Genomic DNA, 20,900 nt, shown 5'->3' on the forward strand with positions numbered 1-20,900 from the left:
AATCATTGATGGGCATTTCTTTAAGTTTAGTTTTTTCTAGCCACCTTTAAGCAGGTATAGCAAGGTTTTCGCTGTTGAACGTTCATGACAAATTCGATGGATTTCCATTGTCAATTCTAACTCAACATTAAAAATATGTACAGCGCAACATGCAATAATAGGGGAAATCAGTAACTGCAAGTGAGCATTATTTTATGTTTCATTTGTGCTGGTGCATATTCAAAAGTAAGTTCATAGGTGCTGAGGTATGGTATCTGATCAATATAATGTGTTTTGAAGGATTAGGAAAGGCAAAAATAAGATGACCCCAATGAAAGAGGCTTAGCTATTGGGGCATTTTTCAACTTTCAGAACAATTCTTATTAAATTAGAATGGATCATTACCCAAATCCACTGATGTTATTCAATAATACAAAAAACTAATAATGGTTGACATAATCTGGATAAGGCCACACATATGCACTGTCACAGATATATTATCCTTACCCTAGACTTGTATTTGAAGGACACTGCAGTGAAATGCTGATGTAGCGATATTCTGTTACAAGACAAGGACAGAATTTCTTATCTCATACTTGAAGGTCTATTTTTTCATCAAACTAGGTTGAACAAAAATTAAATTAAAATTTACAGATTTGAAGAGGGCTACATCTTTTCAAAAATATTGATTTTTTTATATTATTTTCTAACTCAGTAAAATTAATAAAAAAAATCTATGAAAATTTTGTTTTACCAATAAAATTCTATACTCCATTGAAAAGCATATCATATAAAACTTATAATTTTATATTGGTTAATTTACTCTTGTAATATAATAACACTCTGTATTTGAGAATATGTTCTATTTTACAATATAAAAAAAATATCAATAGAAATGCAGTATTATTTATAACAGCCAAACAAACTAAATGATGACACTTTTGTAGAGCAAATCTTCAAACAAAAATCTTGAACCAACCAAGGTAATCAGTGTTGCATGGAAAACATCCACAATGTTTAAAGAACACAGCGTGAAATCAATTATTCAACACCTGAACACTAAAAACATTTTATTTACACTTGCAATGAAAGACAAACAAGACTGAGTAGTGACAAAAATGAGGATTTCACTCATCAATATAACACTCCATGACACCGCTTTTGTTAAACATAATCTGTGAAGCAAAATAACTCAAGAGTTGTTTATGTATAACCAGCCATTTTCAATAAAAGAATGAAAAGTATGAACATAATTATATTGGTGAATTGTTAGATATGATCACATTAGCATTCAATGTACAATGTCTAGATGCCAGCACAAAGGTTAATATGAGTTTGTAAATGTTAAGGAACTTTTCAACAATGAGAAATAACATGATTTATACAGCCATGATTTTCGTAGTGATATCAAACAGATCACTTATAACAAAAGAGCCACATCATGCACAAATGTTTCTTATGCCATATGCAGCCAGTGTAACTCCGGACAAACCTGCGCAATGTCAGGTCACAACCTGTCCGCTTTATAGTCGCACAATTTATTGCAGTGTCATTAGCAGACTGGAAAGCTCATGACCAGACAAGGCCAGTATGCTAACCTTGCTGCATATGGCATAATACCCATGATGCAGCGAAATGATATCTTTTATATGTGAATAATACAATAAAAATAGCAGTCTGCAATATACTCCTACATATTTTGCTATATATAGTTAATAATTGTAGAGTAACAAGGGCTGTTTGTAAAACATGCATGCCCCCCATATGGGCTGTCCGTTGTAGTGGCAGCCATTGTGTGAATACGATTTTTGTCACTGTGACCTTGACCTTTGACCTAGTGACCTGAAAATCAATAGGGGTCATCTGCGGGTCACGATCAATGTACCTATGAAGTGTCATGATCCTAGGCAAAAGCGTTCTTGAGTTATCATCCGAAAATCATTTTACTATTTCGGGTCACCGTGACCTTGACCTTTGACCTTGTGACCTCAAAATCAATAGGGGTTATCTGCAAATCATGATCAATCTACCTATGAAGTTTCATGATCCTAGGCGTATGCGTTCTTGAGTTATCATCGGAAAACCATTTTACTATTTCGGGTCACCGTGACCTTGACCTTTGACCTAGTGACCTCAAAATCAATAGGGGTCATCTGCGAGTCATGATCAATCTACCCATGAAGTTTCATGATCCTAGGCGTATGCGTTCTTGAGTTATCATCTGGAAACCATTTTACTACTTCGGGTCACCGTGACCTTGACCTTTGACCTAGTGACCTCAAAATCAATAGCGGTCATCTGCAAGTCATGATCAATCTACCCATGAAGTTTCATGATCCTAGGCATATGCGTTCTTGAGTTATCATTCAAAAACCATTTTACTATTTCAGGTCACCATGACCTTGACCTTTGACCTACTGACTTCAAAATCAATAGGGGTCATCTGCGAGTCATGATCAATGTACCTATGAAGTTTCATGATCCTAGGCCCAAGCGTTCTTGAGTTATCATCTGACAACCACCTGGTGGACGGACCGACAGACCGACCGACAGACCGACATGAGCGAAGCAATATACCCCCTCTTCTTCGAAGGGGGGCATAATAATTATTATATAATAACTTGGACAATCAAAACAGTTTATTATAGCAGTTTATTGAATAACTTAACCAATTATGTCAATCAAACAGCAAATCAGAATGAATGTAACCTATTTTTATTTTAATAAAGGTAATATGGCTGAAAGGTAACGATTTGATGTCTAAATTAGACACAAATGACATGAAACACAACTATACACATCATGTAACGCCCTCTGGTCATAAACAATCGCCCTGCCGGACGTAAATTAGTGTCACAAGTTGTTAATTATAACTAGGCCATTATCTAACATCAATATTACACTGACCATTGACAAACAAACATTTGTCATATTTTGTTCTATTTATTTATAGCAAAATAATGTAACAGTTGGTCTTTTTCTAGCAATTTATACTTATGAGGGTATATAAATGTCTATAATTAACTAAAATTGATGTGATTAACACTGCTGTTCAGGAAAAGCATAAAATTGTGCACACCTTACTTCTGTGTTTTCCAAGGTTATCCCATGTATGTTTTTAAGGGACCTTTTTATAATAATGCATGAAGTATTAACCAATAATTACTTTTCTGTCATTTGCAAGTTACCTTGAGAAGATGTTTGTTGACCCATTTTGTGAATGTTTTCTTTTGTACAGCATCTCTCTGATCTGAAATGAAAAAACAACATTTAATACAATTTTTTTTCCAGAACTCATTTGTACAGAAGCCTCGGAAAAAAAGCAAGAGAACATTTAAGCAAAATAACTTTTTGGGGTAACAGCAACACATCAAGTGTTAAAAAGTCCTGTTACTAAAGTATCAAAAGCAAACCATTCAACTTTATGATGATGTACTAGTAAGTAACACTAATTATGTTCCCAAGTGTACATTCAAATAATACCTTTTTAAAAATGGGCACTAATGTCATTTCCACCATAGCATAATACACGTCTTCTATGATTCAAAATCAACTTCATATTTATGTGACTACTTTACAATCATCTGTTTACATACATGTCTAAAAGAAAGTTTCTGGCCATGAAGCTTTGTAAGTCATCCATTGCAGAGAGACATAAAGCTCATAATTTGCTTACTTGATTTCCTAAGATATATCACATAGAATAACAGAAAGTTTGGTAGCATTTCTCCTGCTCATATAATTGCTCTGGTAAGGAAAGGTATTGAATAAATAGCAATGCGCCAAGCCCTGTCCCCCCCCCCCCCCCCCCTGCACCCTCCAATCCGTGCTGCGGCTCTTAAAATTAAGATTATTTGGGGCAAAATTCAATGAGAGATGATAAAACTATGTCTAAATAGTTTAATTTAACATTAAAATGTCACCTAACTGTTCAAGATTTTCACCTGGCTCCTTTTTAGCAGCAACCCTTATCTTATGAGGTCCTAAATCTTTTCCCCCAAGCATGGGAAAACGAAAATTGATTTTTTCATATCACTAACCATGGAGGATCTACCATGACTAGAAACAGATTTTACAGGCTTGAGATTTGCATGTCTGGTGGTTACTCAAGCATGCATTGTGATAAGAGATGACAGACTGTCACTCCTTGCGCTTTAATGCTTAGCAAAACACAACCGACCATCTCTTCATGGTCTTGTGACTTTGAAATATGACTGAAAAATGAAAATAGCAAATAAATATTGAGTGATGTGTAGAAATGAACAAAAAGGATAGGTTTGTTTAAAAAATTCCATCCGTTATAAGGACACTATTAATTGATGTTTTTGTAAAATCCTTTTTATACAACTTTATGTCTCGAATTGTGTAATTATAAGCACAGATTCATATAGCAACAAGAGCTTATCACAGTAATGAAGAATACATGCACAACTTGATCCACATGAGGCTTTTTTTTAACCCTTTCCCTCATTAGAAGCAAAGTGAAAATGGCTTTTGCAACCAGCAAGTAACTCTCAGTCTGTTCGGGTTTTATGCTGTTTGCTGCTCATCAGAATCGAAGGGTTGGAAATAAAGCCTTTTAAATCAATAATAAAAGTACTTAATTAAATATAACTTTCGAAGGGACTACAAATGTGTCAAAATACGTATCTGAGTGATAAAGGGTTAAATTCCAAAAAGAGAGAAAACCTTGGCAAAATAGTGCAAGTTCATAACTCAATCACACAATATAATTCACACATTCACAACCTCGTATCAGAGGAGCAATGCTAGCTAAAGAAACTTCAGCGTACAGTTTACATAGTATTGACAGACCTGTACGCTGAAGCTAACCCCGTATCCAAAGTCAACCAGAGTCGTAACATATTTATGTCACGCTATAAATCAAAGAAAGCTCATTTTCTTGAATACATTTCTACATATATTGGTGAATGAAAATAAATTACTGCATCGAGGAATATTTTAAGGTTCAAATGTTTCAAATGCATCTTACAATAGATGAAAATAACTGTCATCAGTCTGAAATTCACAATTTTGACGCCATTGTCGCTTCGTCACGTGACGAGTTTTCATTTGGATACTTTCGGATAAACCTTGACATTTATGCTGAAATTGTAAACATTACTTTCGTTTTCTGAAATCTATTATTTGTGATTAACAACTTACGTCTGATGGATTATAAGACTGATTTCATTGTGAATCAGGTAGTTTTATATAATATTTACTTTGACTTTGTATTGACATTACAATTTGTTTACAAAATAAGCCAGAATAATTAAAATACCGGGAAATGTCATTCTGAATTTAAAAACACCTGAGCACATGGTTTGTTACTAAAAATAGAAATAACGTCATATGACCGTGAAATCTCGGGAGATTCGCATTTCAAGAAAGTCTGTCACATCGCTGTTTTACTCGATATGTAAGAGCAGAATAGATACATTTTAAATGTTTAAGATAGTATTTTGTGAAAGAATATAACAGTTAAATGTGAAAAATGTCAATCTTTCCAATCAAGTGGTTGATTTGGGCCAACAACTGCATTTAAAAGCTGTTTTGGACCGGTCTTTGTTAACTGTCAACTTTTCAGGAATTTCTGGTTGTCTTTCCTAATGGTCCATAACTATAAAGTCGCGCAAGTCAAAAATCATGTAAAGCGACATTTAAAGTTATGGAAGCCAGAACTAGAGCAATGCATGAAGGTTTTAAATGTCATAGGTTGAAAATGATATGAGTACTTAGTCAGACAACTTTGTCTGCAGATGGAAAGATATCCATCAAACCGACATCCAGTTTTCCCCCTTCTTATTTTGTTGGGGGGTTTAGGTTGGGGATATAATAATACGCTTACATGTGCAATCAAAGACTAGATAGTGCATCCGTTGGATGACATATGATAGTATGTTTATATCAGGTATAATTTATGTTCATGTACAGCCTTCTAAAAGATATCCCATTCATCCAGAGAATTAATGGATGTGCGTAAAGTGTCATCCCAGAAAAGCTTGTGCGGACTGTAGGTTTAACAGGGACGACACCACTTAGACTGGATTTTCATTTAGAAGAGACTTTTTTTTACTTAAAAACATCTATAAACAAGAATATCAGTGAAACTGATGGATGCTCCTCGAGGTCCATGCAATGTACCTACATGCCAAATATGAAAGCGATTGGTTAAGTATTAAAGGCGCTATGAGAAACGGTAGCAAAAGTGTGACAGAAGGAAGTCTATTATTAGCCTCGGTGACCTTGACCTTGACCCCAGAGACCTCAAACCTCATCAAAAGGTAGAGGTCCATGCAAGGTACCTACATGCCAAATATGAAAGCAATTGGTTAAGTATTGAAGGCTCTATGAGAAACGGCAGCAAAAGTGTGACAGAAGGAAGTCTATTATTAGCCTCGGTGACCTTGACCTTGACCCCAGTGACCTCAAACCTCATCAAAAGGTAGAGGTTCATGCAAGGTACCTACATGCCAAATATGAAAGCGATTGGTAAAGTATTGAAGGCGCTATGAGAAACAGTAGCAAAAGTGTGACGGAAGAAAGGAACACGGAACTACAAACTGGCAACTATATGCTCCACCGAAAATATTTTCGGGGAGCATAAAAAGGAATGTGTCGTATATAATCCCTTTTTGCAAATGTGGACTGCACAAGCTATTCTGGGATAACATTTTATGCACATGCATTAAGCAGTTATCCAAGAGCACTTCTATATATTTCTATTTGCTTGCGATCCCTTGATGTCAAGACTGAATGGCAAAGTGAAGTTGATGACCCAACTTTAGTATAGGGTATAGGAGAGTCAATGGAAAAGAAATCTAAGGCTCATACACTTTAACGACCTCTGGAAGAATTGGGTCTCAAACCTGCACACCCTAGTCTGACATTTCAGGCCGCTAGCACTGGGTCCAGTCATCATCAATATTTAACCCTTTGCATGCTGGGAAATTTGTCGTCTGCTAAAATGTCGTCTGCTAAATTTCTAAAATTAGCATTTTCTTTGATTTTTTTCAAAGAATATTATCAGAATAGCAAACAGTTTGGATCCTGATGAGACGCCACGTTCTGTGGCGTCTCATCTGGATCCAAACTGTTTGCAAAGGTCTTCAAAATTCGGTTCCCGCACTGAAAGGGTTAAGATTCATGTATGGAATTGTCTATGCAGAAACGAAACTCGATATACTTCAAAGGACCTGATATTATGTAAGAGAAAACAAAACATGTGATAAAACTGTCTTTAATGTAAATATTTTCCAACATAAACATAAGGTTTTATATCACAAGATATCTGTGTTTGGAGATATATATAGACTCTATATTCAGTATGCAAATCTGAAGGCTATAGAAACAATATCACTCTGTAAACAATTTACACAGGTTCTTTAATTCAAAGGCTTGACAGAATTGTAAGTCTTGTGCTGATAACAATCTGCCCCTAGGTACCAATTTAAATGTAAAAACATACGTAAAATTCAAATGAGACAATGATTAGCATTAATGGGCCTTAAAATGAGAAATCAAGAACAACTACCTTACTTCGCAACCATTTAAGTCACTTTAATTCATTTATAAATTCAACGGTAGGATGTTAAATTATTGTATCTTGTCAGACATCTTTCAAGCAGTTATAGTAGTGTCACACTCAATGCATGATATTTTTATTTAATGTTAAACAATGCTGACTTTCAAGTTTTCAGTTGAACAGCAAGAGGCCATTACTTTAAGTACCCATTAAAACTGTTATTTTTATAGGTTTTTAACCACTCTCAGATGTACAATAACATAGAAATTACAATCAAAGCTGCTTATGCAGTCAATAGGTGCATATCCACAATTATGATGTCAAGCTGTGCAATTGAAGAATCCTGATCAAACAACCATGGTTCAAATGACCTAAATCAAAACATTTCTGAAGTTGTCAAAATATTATAATTTTAAGTTGCTTTAATATAAAGGAGATCAACAACTAGTCAGTCTACACTAAGATATTGATCAACACTTAGATAAATCACACCTTTCACATAACATGTCTCAAAGATTCAGTGAATAACACACATTTTATCAATAACAAATGCTAAAGTTAAAGCAAATATACAGTTTTACATTTTTTGACCACCATTGTGAAGAATTTTAACTAAAATGCCAACAAAATTATTTACTGACTCAGCATTATCATCAACATGACAATAAATACAAATAATTATAATTAAGGCTTTGAAACGACATGATCATGAACGGTTATTTGATACATGTTTACAAGAATTGCAGTATCATAAATAATCCAAATTATTGGCAAAGACCTTAGTATTGTTTACATGCAATTAAATGATCACAATACATTTGCTAAACTTTCATGAGAATATTGCTATAGAAAATTAATATAGCTAGTCACCTGTTTCTTTGCGTCTATTTTCTTCATATTGCACAAAAGCACGTGGAGATGGGGGGACATCCGCAGGATCGTAGAAATTAAACGAATCCATTGTTTTCCTTTCTACTAATCTTTACCCCCCAAAACACATGCAAATTTTAAAGCATATAAATTCCTTTGTAATCCGATGACATTTTGCTCACTAGGAATGAATCAAGAAAACAAGTTGATACTCTTTGTGAACAGCTGTCTGTACCAAGACAATCTCTCAACAGATGATACTTTAAACCAACAAGAAAACAGTATTTTATCTCCTGTCACACAAATCTTCTCTGGCCGTCTTTGAAATAGTGCAAAAATTAAACATGTGCACAATTCACTTAAGAAGAAATAAACTTTAAACCCATATTTGATCTTCCGTTGTAAACAAAAAATCCAGTTGTCCTATATTTTAATTGTCCATTAAGTTTACCCTGACGTATAAGGACACAGCTTTGAAATGGAAACCTAATACAAAATGGATTTAATCCATGTGTCGGTATGTCTTCCAAAATCCTCTTAAGGGAAGGTACACATATAATGTGAACTGACCCTCTCAATGAAATGTATTGGACATGCTTCAATGATCTTGAGGACAGTTTCTATAAATAGCGCAAGACTTGATAGCTGACTGACTACGGGGAAACACCTGTACAAAATGTCTGCTTTTTGCTGACATTCATCTCAAGTATATCTACAAATCACTTTAAAATTGTTCTAAAATTTCAATGATAAACATATGTGTATCAGTAACTTGTCTGTTTTATCAGATTTCACAGATAACAGAACAAGCCAAATAATACGCATCTGCTGAAAGGTATTTTATAAGTATTTAAATAAAGCTGCATAGGATTTGAAGGGAGTTAACTATGTTAAAAACACATAACTGTCAAACCAAATTTATTCATCTTTACTTCAAAGACTAAAAAGGTACAAGCTTAGTGTATGAGTATAATTGATACATTTGATAAAGCTCATAAAATTTAAAATAAGAGTACTTCATTACAGTTAGATTTGTGTAGAATAAGGTTATCTAAATGGGCATTTATGTTACAACAAACAGTAGAGATTAAATTTCGTATCATGAAAAATGTTCTAAATCCTGATGTCAAATACATATCATATTTAACATTTATGTAAATGACATATAATGGCTCTTTAAAGACATCCAACGTTTTTTAATATTTTAATGCAACGCATCTTTGTTTTTAACATTAAATAAAAATCTAAAATCTCTACCTGTAACATCTGATTCTTCCTCTTTTTGGAGGTAGATTAACCCTTTACCACTCAGAAATGCACTTTGAAGCATTTGAAGTCGTTTACAAAATCAAATTAAATTTAAGCCTTTTCTTTATATGTTCAAGTTTGAAAGGCTTCATTTCCAACCCTAAGATACTGATGAGCAGCAAACAGCATAAAACCTGAACAGACTGTGAGTTACTCGCAGTCTGTTCTGGTTTTATGCTGTTTAGACATAGCCATTTCACTTTGCTTCTGAGTGGGAAAGGGTTAATAAAGGAGCAGAGTATGCTTCAAAGGTAAAACTGAATATAATGTTAAGATATTTGTGATGAAACCAAATCCAAATGTTATTTCACTTAATATTTATTGCAACACTAAACCCAGGATGTAATACATTAATCAAGCAGTTAGTGATTGACTTTATTACGTGTAACACAAATGTATATGGTTTTCTCAAATTTGTCACTGTCATGGTTGTTTTCTAACCCTCTGTGTAAACTGTGTAAGTGTAAATAACCTGCAAAACTAGTTTTGAAATGATAAGAGTTTGCGATATCAAATGTTTATAACTGAAAAACTGAAAATTTTCAGAATTTTCTAATATCTAACCAAAGATGCAGTGAAATGGTATCACCATGTGCAAACAGACTGAAAATCATACTTAAAAAGTTTTTTTTTTTCATAAATACAAAAATATGTATGAAATTAATATATTAAGTATATTCAGAAGTAAAGCCAATGCTGTTGCTCTGATCCTCCTACTTTAAGACCTTACAAAAATGGGAAATTGTCATTTAGAATGTTGATATTATTGCACGATAGCAAGAACGTTTCAAATAGGCCTTTATAAACCTATGAATCACATTTATTCCAAAACCATTGATTTGATGCCAACTTCTATATCTGAATGGCTAGCATTTTTCAAAAATGTGAATGTTATTCACTATTAAAGGTCCCCTTAAAATCCAAGAAAATTTGGGTGTGACAATTAAATCACCATGGGTGAATACTTAAGTCTCCATGCAGTTTATAATAAACTGCAAGATAAAAATGTTCCTCACCTCCCAACAAAAGGACATTATTGGTATTTTATTTAGGAGAACTAAACATGTATTTATAGGTACATGTACAAACAAAATATGAAGCACTTTTGTAAAACTGGTTAACAAAGCCTTGATTTTCAAGTCACACATTGATAGTATGTACCTAGATAAAATATTTGCATGTTGCAAAAGATATAGAGGAACCATTACATACCTTATATCCTTTTTTCCTACTGGAGCAGGAATGTAGACTGCATTAACAAAATAAGTTTTTGAACAGTGGAAGTTGAAAGGTAAGATGTTCATTGGTGTACAGTAAGTTTATGTTGACTGGTTAGATTTTCAGTTGACTTGTAAGAGTTCCTGTTGATTAGTAAGAGTTCCTGTTGACTAGTTAAGTTCAGTTGACTGGTAAGAATTCAAGTTTACTGATTTCTAGTTCTAGTAGATTGGTTTCAGTTTAAATTGAATGGTTACAGTTCTAATCGACTAGTTACTTTAAGATATCTATTTCACTGGTTTGCATTTTTTACTGTAGTTAAATAGTTTCACCATTTTAGATGTTAAATTATTGACTGTATGCAATTGGCAGGTCTAAGACAGATATTCTTTACAGCTTTCATGTTAGTTATTTTCAGCACCTGGGATTTTAGCTTGTTGAATTGACATTGCTTTTCCAACTGGCATACGTCCCGATCTCGGCGGGACAGTCCCGCTTTTGGGCCCTTTGTCCCGCCGTCCCGATATGCGACGATTTGTCCCGACATTCGTAAAAAATGATGTAAGGTCTATAGATTCCCAATAAAATTCGCTATTCAAGCTCTGTTTCGCTAACACTTACCCCCGCTAATCCCTTTATTGCCCCCAATTAACAATCCGATTCTACTTATCGTGTGTACCAGTGTTGTTTATGACACCTTATCAGCGATTTATCGGCTAATAATTGATTTCATCAGGCATTCACACCATGGTGGTCTTCAAGATAGTGGTCGCTTATTGCTATCGATAGTTGTATTATAATGAAATAAATGTTTAAAATGTGTTTATTTTTGTATTTGTTTGAAACGTTTTGTAAAATTAACTCTACGTCATTAATGAGTCTTTTACATTCAATGTTTAGTTCATAAATAGCGGGATAATCCGAATGTGCAATATACCAAAATCGCAACAAACAGTCCAATAAGTGATACCAATCCTGTCTAGTGTAATTGGGTGTAATTGTAATAAAAACAACGAGGTGCTATGTATGACAGTTTGACCCTACTCCAATTAAGCTAAAAACCACGAGGTGCTATGTATGACAGTTTGACCCTACTCCAATTAAGCCGCGACAATTGACAAGTAACAAACTGCGCATGGATACATGCTTAAAAAAACATCGCAACAAACAGTAAAAGTGGTACCCATCTTGTCTTGTGTTATTGTAATAAAAACAACGTGTTGTTATTCATGACAGTTTGACACTACCCCAATACAGCGCCTGACAATTCACAATTCAGTTTAATATGTGTATATAAGAAGAAAACAAAATATGATTATTAACAGTAGAGAAAAATAATTCGAGTAAAGCATCCATAGACTTCTTTAATTTGTCCTTTTGTTTTTGTTGGTGTAAAAACGGTTGAGGCGTTGTTGACAGTTAAAATAACCACAAAGACGGTTTGCTTCCACCAAAAACCTACCTCGGAAATGTGTACGGCCGCGCATTCTGTGTGTAACTGATGTAACTGTTCGGTAGATAGTTTACTTTAACCCGTACTTTCAGTGTACGGGATAGCCTCCCCTGCGTTAATGTTTGCCATTGAATTTAATATAATGAGTATTGTTATCGTAATGTTCTAGATTTTGTACTATAAAAAGATGAATATTATCTTCGTTGAATATTATCTTCGTTGTTTGCTATTGTATTATTTTATAAAACTGTTATTGTTATGTTTTAGATTAGTATTTGTTAGTACTATACTGACTACAGTAAAGGTGGAATGATAAATCGTTTTAGGTGTCCCGCTTTTTGGTCAAATGTCCCGACAATTTTTTATGGAATGTCCCGCTTTGGACCTAAAAAATTATGGCATGTATGCCAACTGGTAACACCTTTAGAAAATGTCTAGTAAAAGCTTTTCACTGAAATTAGCTGTTAGTCTTGAGTTTGAATGAATTGTCAAGTTTTTTTGACTGAAATTGACTTATAGAGCCTTTTGAATTAAATTAACTTGTACAAGATCTTTGACTTAAATGGACTTAAAGCTCTCTTGCTTGTAAAGACTCGTGCTTTCATTCCAACGAAGAAAATAAAAGGTTTAACCCATTTATGCCTAGCGTCTAGAAAAAAGGCATTGAAAAACAGTGTAGACCCAGATGAGACGCCGCATGATGTGGTGTCTCATCAGGGTCTGCGCTTTTTTTTTGCTTAAAGGAATTTCTGTCAGAAATATTCTAAATTTAGAAATAAATATACTAGACATTCCTAATTTTGGAAATAAATTGATCCAATTTAGAAGGATGGAAGAGTCCACTAGGCATAAATGGGTTAAACTAAAGAAGATATTCTTTATTCTTCAACTTAAATCTAATTATAGCTGGTGAAATGCCGACAGGCCTAGGATGCCCTTATAGGTACATCTGCATTCTCTTTGTTTAGTGGTATCAGTACTTACGACTTAGATACGTATTTTCACCCATGTGTAGTCCTTTAAAGGCCCTATAAAGGTGACGATCCGTAATTGTTTACCAATTTTTAAATATTGTTTTCATATTTTATTTGTAGAGGTTATCAAAAAAACAATATATATATGTTATTGGACATTACCATAAAAAAATGAGCAATGCAACAGAAGTTGAACTTGTTTTGAGCTCAAAATACGGTGTCCTCCAAGTCAATTGTGTTTACAAACAATCAGTTTATTTACGCTGTTTACTTGGGAAAGTGAAAGTGACTCAGGTCACCAAAAATATATCGTTACTTTTCAACGTTTTCCGCTATCACTCATAAAGAAGGTCTTTTCCAAATGGTTAAAACGTTTTTAGTGATCTAATATGTTACTTTTTGCTGGTAAAAAGTTGTTTAAAATAGAATTACAATTGCATTTAGCATACATCACAGCTTTAAGGATACACACCAAGTTAGTTGCAAAGATGTAAACATTTCCACCAATTATGAAACGCGTAAATCTTCCATTATTCTTGACAACGTTGTACCTAAGCTGTGTTATTAGCAATTTTTATGCAAGAGTAACTGAAATCCGGTAAAAACTAGACCAGTTCATATGCATAATAATTGGATTTGTCACCTTTATAGGGCAAATTCCTTACTACATTCAAGTTTTTATGGCTGGATTTCCAACCCTTAGATACTAATGAGCAGCAAATAGCATAAAACCTGAACAGACTTCGAGTTACTCACAGGCTGTTCTGGTTTTATGCTGTTTGCACATAGCCATTTTTACTTTGCTTCTGAGTGGGAAAGGATTAAATAATTAAAACTGGTGTTGATTAGCAAATACATTTGTTTGAAGATAATTTGCAAGATCGTTTGAATTTGGCGTTTGGTTTAAAGCCTTCAAAAATTGACAACAGTTTACTCATAACATCTGTTGACTCAAATTTACTAGTGAAGCCTTTACCTAAAGGTGACTTATAGCTGTCTTTCAGTTAAGTGTGTTTGAAAGAGTGCAACATTAGTGGAAGTGGATATAAATGCTCTTATAGTGCACAATCAATTGCTAAGTACTAAGAACTTGCATGTATGAGAAACAAAGACTCTTCACGAAAGTCTTACTACGTCACTTATTAATGTGGATGTTGTTGATGACTTTGGATGTATTCCAGCGAAATGATTCCAGTTTGCTCAGAGATCCAGGTAACATTTTAGGGCAATTCAAATGTTATCCCTGATTATCCCCACGCTTTTCAAAATTGTGGTTATCTCCGTTGTCTGTCCGTCCGCCGTCCTGGCCACTACTCCTCCTACACTATAAGCATAAGAACCTTGAAACTTACACACATGGTAGCTATAAGCAAATGTGTGACCCTGCACTATTTGGAATTTTGATCTGACCCCTGGGTCAAAAGTTATGGGGGTTGGTGTAGAGGCTGGGTCAGATATTTTATCCCCCCACCCCCCGGTATGGTGCATTGGCCACAACTTTTGCAATATTGAAGATAGCAACTAGATATTTGGCATGCATGTGTATCTCATTGAGCTGCACATTTTGAGTGGTGAAAGGTCAAGGTCATCCTTCAAGGTCAAAGGTAAAAAATAAAATCCAATGAAGTAATAAGCTTTAAAGGGAGGTAAGTAATGAACCTGCCAAATGATAATTTTTTTTATGAATAAATCAAAGTGGCGCAGGAGGGGGCATTGTATTTGTGACAAACACATCTCTTGTTTTATGTTATTTTACATTAACTTCTTCATTACTACACCGATTCACCTCCAATTGATACTGAACATCTCTTATGACAATAAGGTCAATCTCAAGTATGCATGGCCCCATTATTAACCCTGGGGTTCCCCCTGGGTCAAACATGCGGCGTGGGGATACGTGTCGGCCTCTGACGCGCCGTTTTTAGTTATATTTTCCACCTATGCCTCCACATATCACTTTAGTCTCAGGATTCTGCTTATGCCAAGTACAAGCTGTTCATTGCCAAATTTGACATTTGACCTGTAAGTGTTACCTTGACCTTTAATAATACAGGTGATACTGACCAAACTCAGTTCCTTAGAGGTAGTCTTACAATTTAATGATGAATGAAAATTCAACAGCCTGGACAAACTGCTTTATAGCAAAATTGGACCTTTAAGGGCCCTCGATTTGCACTTTTTACAGCCGAATATCAGGGGCTTCCCCAATGAAAAAGTATACTTTTCCCCCTATTTCAGCTAAACATTCCCCCCTCCAAATTTTTTTTATTTTTATTTTATACCTATGTTGTCAGCTGGTATCTTGCTACTAACGTTTGATTAAATGTATATTTATTTACATTACCTTAAAATATAGCAATTTTAAGTGTTGAATAGTTGGTGAAAAGATCATCTAAAATTCCCCTTTTTGCCCAAAACGATGCCAAATTCCCCCCTCTAAGGACCCAGCCCCAATTCCCCAAAGTGTAGCAAGGGCCCTGCCTTTGACCTCAAAATTTGACCCTGACCTGTGAGGTAGAGAAAAAGGCTTTACACAGGAAATGCATGAGGAACAAGAGATGTGTTTGTCAGAAACACAATGCCCCCTATTGTGCCGCTTTGAAGCCATATATTTTAGCTTTGACCTTGAAGGATGACCTTGACCTTGACCTTTCACCACACAAAATGTGCAGCTCTATGAGATACACATGCATGCCATATATCAAGTTGCTATCTTCAATAATGCAAAAGTTATTGTAAAACTTTAACCAAGGTTAAAGTTTTGGGACACACAATGAATGACAGACAGACAGGCCAAAAGCAATTATGCCCTCGATCAAGCGATCCGGGGGCATAAAAAAAAGCTGTACCATGGCCAAAATTGTTTTCTGAAGTGTGACATTGACCTGAGGCAGGGAGACAAGTGAATTGATGTCTTATGATAAATTACATAATTATGTGCCAAGTTACACAAGAATTCTGAAGCTGTTTTATGGTCATATTTGACTTTTGACTTCTACTTGTGACCTTGACCTTGCAGGTATGGACATTGTTACAAAACACAAGATTCAAGCTTGGTCTAGAGATTGTCTAGATCAACATTCTCACCAAGCTTCATCAAGATTGAGTAATAAATTTGGCCTCTAAAGAGCCTTTTTGTTTTGTCCCCTACCGGTTTCACCGGAGGGGACTTATGGTTTGCACTCCGTCTGTCAGTCTGTCCGTCAGTCAGTCACACTTTTCTGGATCCTGCGATAACTTTCAAAGTTCTTAATATTTTTTCATGAAATTGAAACATAGTTAGATGGCAATATGGACATTATGCACCTCATTTCATTTTGTTCCTACGTCAAAAATTCTGGTTGCTAAGGCAACAAATAGACTAGAAATACTGCTGAAAATGGTGGTTTTCTGGATCCTGCGATAACTTTAAACGTTCTTAATATTTTTTCATGAAACTTGCAACATGGATAGATTGCAATATGGAATTATGCACGTCATTTCATTTCGTTCCTACGTCAAAAATTGTGGTTGCTATGGCAACCAAAAAATAATAATCTGAAAATGGTGGAATTTCTGACAATGGTGGAGCCGGTAGGGGACAATATTGCTTGACAATAGCCTTGTTTAGGTCTGACCTTGTGACCTAGTTATTTTACACATGTGACAAATTTTCAAACTTGGCCTAGATATTTTTTTTATGAACACTCTCACCAAGTTTAATCAAGATTGAGTCATAAATGTTGCCTCTAGAGAGGTACCAAGGTCTTTTTAAGATATGACCTTGTTTTTTAACACACATGATCCAGAGTCACTCTGGGATTGGTATTATCCAGATAAACATTCTGATAAAATTTAATCAAGATTGAGTCATGCCTCTTGAGAGATAACAAGGTTTTTCTAAGATTTGACCTGGTGACCTGGATGCACTTGTTTTAGATTTAAACACGTCCTTGATATTGTCTATAAAATATTATGACCAAGTTTAATCAATATTGGGTAAAAATATGGCCTCTAGACTGGTCTGAGCTAAACCTTGATGACACACACTGCAACAAAAAAGAAGCCTGACTTAGGGTGATCACAGAAGTGAGCTAAATAAGATTGTCTTAATAAACTTCATAAAGTCAGCCATTAACAATCTTTCACAATCATTTAGACAGACGAAGGTCAAGAGAGTTTTTGTGTGTAGATTGCAAATCTTCACATTTATCATTACACAACTCAAAGCCCAATCTGACATTGTACTCATGCTACAAATGCGCAACTGATAATTATGTCCCTAACTAATTCTCTCCCGCATGCAAGTCAACTGTACAAAATAACTGTCTTCTACTTTCAATAATCAGTATGCAGTATCCTAAACAGACTGCAATAAAAAAAGAACAGTGATACAGAATGACTTTTATTGATCCCCTAGGATTAGTTGAAACTTAAACCAACCACACCAAGTAGCTGTCCAGCTATGTACAAGATGCCGATAACAGCAGCCAGACTCTAGCAATGTCCCAGTCATTGAATTAGGCAGTGCAGCAAAGCCAGGAGTAACTTTAAACTTTGTTAATACCAGGGCCACATCAAAATCATTGGGTTTATATGGACATTCTTGAATCAACTGAAGTATCAGTACTTTGTGTCTTGGTATGATCCAGAGAATTAAGTATTGAATTGACCCTCCATGCCTTGATGCCTTCTATAGTGGGGACAAATGTGAAGTGGTAAAAATGCAGGCTTGGGTCCCTAGTGAGAATGCCACCAGACCGTTTTTATAAAAAATTTATCATGGGCTTAACTTTTATCCCACCATGTGTATGAATGCCAGGTAATCAAGCCAATGAACTATTTGTAGCAACATACTCCAATAAGTGTAAAAGAATGGCTTATGACATAGTGATGATAGATCAAAGGTAAACTTGGCTATAGTTATGCACATATATTGATATTGTATTATAAACCTAATCATTACCTACATGTATCTTAGAAACTCAGCAAGTCCGGATGAACATTGATCAGCCCAAGCTAGAAAGCAGCCTTGACCTTAAGCAATCATATTAGTGCACATGCACCCTCAAAATTGTGAATTACATTCAGGAATACTAACGTAAACCATTATTTTTTGTGGTGTATTATTATATATTATAATGTTCTTGATTTTGTTGTAGACTATGCATTAAGATCTGAACACCATTTCAACCATTATGTATTTTAAATGGTTTTGGTACAGGGTGCTGTTCCAACAACAAAAATCTTCACCATATATTTACTGTTTTTACACTATAAAACATGTATCATATTGTTTGGAAAGATTATCTGAAGATTTTCCTTTTTCATGAGCATTGAGAACTATTGCACATGAACCTTTCTACTTTTAAAAGTAGCTTAAAATGCTAGAATTAGTACTTTAATCAATTCAGAAAAGTGCAAAGTGCAATATGCAAAAGTGGACTGAGCACATGATCAACAAACGCAAACATACAATCTCTGATAACTGATTGTGAAAGTACATGCCCTTGACATGCAAACATTTATTAGAGGATTGTTCAAACTAAATCACTGAAAGCCTACAGTTATAAACAAGAATTTCATTATCTAACAAAGGCAAGTAGAACAACTGGTGACAGCACAATGAACATTTTGCATGCTTAATAGAGGACATTATGTGGCAAATAACCTCCAAACTTTTACTAATTAGATAAAAAAGAGAAACTTCTTAATGGCCCTTTTATACAAGTTTACTTCAAGACTATCTATTTTCCATAACACTGCTACTTCTTCCATAACATTTATAACTGTGAGACTGTAAAATGAGGCAAGGAACAATTGTGTCTAATTCAAACAAGAGCACCGCCTTGCGGGTGCAGACCGCTCATCTATTTTTCTTTTTAAAGGTGAAGGGAACTATCTCAATACTTCAATCAAAAAAGATGGATGGGTGGGGTGGATTGTGGTGTATAGTGTGGGGGTGTGGTTATTTATAACATTATCTTCCAAAAATAAGAAATAACAAGATGTGTTTGTGAAACACAATGTCCCCCTATATGATGTTTGACCTTGTAGGATGACCTTGACCTTGTGAAGGATGACCTTGACCTTGACCTTTCACCACTCAAAATGTGCAGCTCCATGAGATACACATGCATGCCAAATATCAAGTTGCTATCTTCAATATTGCAAAAGTATTCATAAAATAAGCGATTTGGGCCACATATATTTGCCCTCTGACCTTGAAGGATGACCTTGACCTTGACCTTTCACCACTCAAAATGTGCAGCTCCATGAGATGCACGTGCATGCCAAATATCAAGTTGCTATCTTCAATATTGCAAAAGTATTCATAAAATAAGCGATTTGGGCCACATATATTTGACCTCTGACCTTGAAGGATGACCTTGACCTTGACCTTTCACCACTCAAAATGTGCAGCTCCATGAGATACACATGCATGCCAAATATTAAGTTGCTATCTTCAATATTAAAAAAGTATTCATAAAATGAGTGATTTTGGCCACATATATTTGACCTCTGACCTTGAAGGATGACCTTGACCTTGACCTTTCACCACTCAAAATGTGCAGCTCCATGAGATACACATGCATGCCAAATATGAAGTTGCTATCTTCAATATAGCAAGAGTAATTGCAAAATGTTAAAGTTGGCGCAAACAGACAGACCAACAGACCAACAGACAGACAGGGCAAAAACAATATGTCCCCCACTACTATAGTGGGGGACATAAAAATGCAAAAACAAAATAACAATAATTTATGGGGTTTTTTTTTGGGGGGGGGATCTTGGGTGGGATAGTTGGTCGGTCTTTAAAAAATAAAAGAATAAAAATAAATCTTTTTTTTTGGGGGGGGGGGGAAGTATAAAAAGGGCACATAATTCTGTCAAAATGCACGCCAGAGTTATCTTAGTTTGCCTGCCCAGGTCCCCTCATGATAGTAAGTAAGTGTACCAAGTTTGAATGCAATAGCTTTGATACTTTATGAGAAAAGTAGACCTAAACACAAAACTTAACCGGACGCCAACGCCGACGCTGAGGCAAACGCCGACTCCAAGGTGATGACAATAGCTCTTTTTTTTTTTTCAAAAAATAGATGAGCTAATAAAACTGCAAGAAACATAAATTCCTCAAGGGAGTTTTTTTTTCAGATACTTATTTTCTACAGCAAAATTGAGAACAATGTGTGTACCTTTAGTTGATTTTAAAATACATTCCTGTTTATATTAAAGTTCTCTAGGATGTTTAGTCTGACACAATTGTTTTCCAGCATATTAACTTGGATAACATAAATTACAGTATTCTCTAGGTATCATATGAATAAAAAGAGTCTAACTAGACTAAAACAGTTTTAATTGTATAACCTCCTGTGACCTTAACCTTTGCCCTGTTGACCTAAAACTTGATAGGCATCTTGACAAATTAACTGCACACCAAATTGGTTGTTGTAGGCCAAAGTTTTATCAAGTTATAAAATGGAAATAAATTTTATGTTACAAGCCCTTGTAAACTTGAATCTTTGCAGCATTTACCTCAAAATCAATAGATGTTTTCATTTCCTCCTATGTATATCCAGCAGATCAATTT

General features: G+C 34.9%; 1 protein-coding gene across 1 annotated transcript in view; it reads right to left on the reverse strand.

Moving 5' to 3' along the window:
• Nucleotides 1-20,900, reverse strand: part of LOC127860768 (microtubule-actin cross-linking factor 1, isoforms 1/2/3/4/5-like) — a 258,995-nt gene that overhangs the window by 222,113 nt on the left and 15,982 nt on the right. The window contains 1 exon segment of the mRNA XM_052399044.1: nt 3,168-3,229. Within this exon segment, the coding sequence (XP_052255004.1) occupies nt 3,168-3,229 (62 nt within the window).

This window comes from Dreissena polymorpha, chromosome 15, assembly GCF_020536995.1.
Source record: "Dreissena polymorpha isolate Duluth1 chromosome 15, UMN_Dpol_1.0, whole genome shotgun sequence".
NCBI classification, from domain to species: Eukaryota; Metazoa; Mollusca; class Bivalvia; order Myida; family Dreissenidae; genus Dreissena; species Dreissena polymorpha.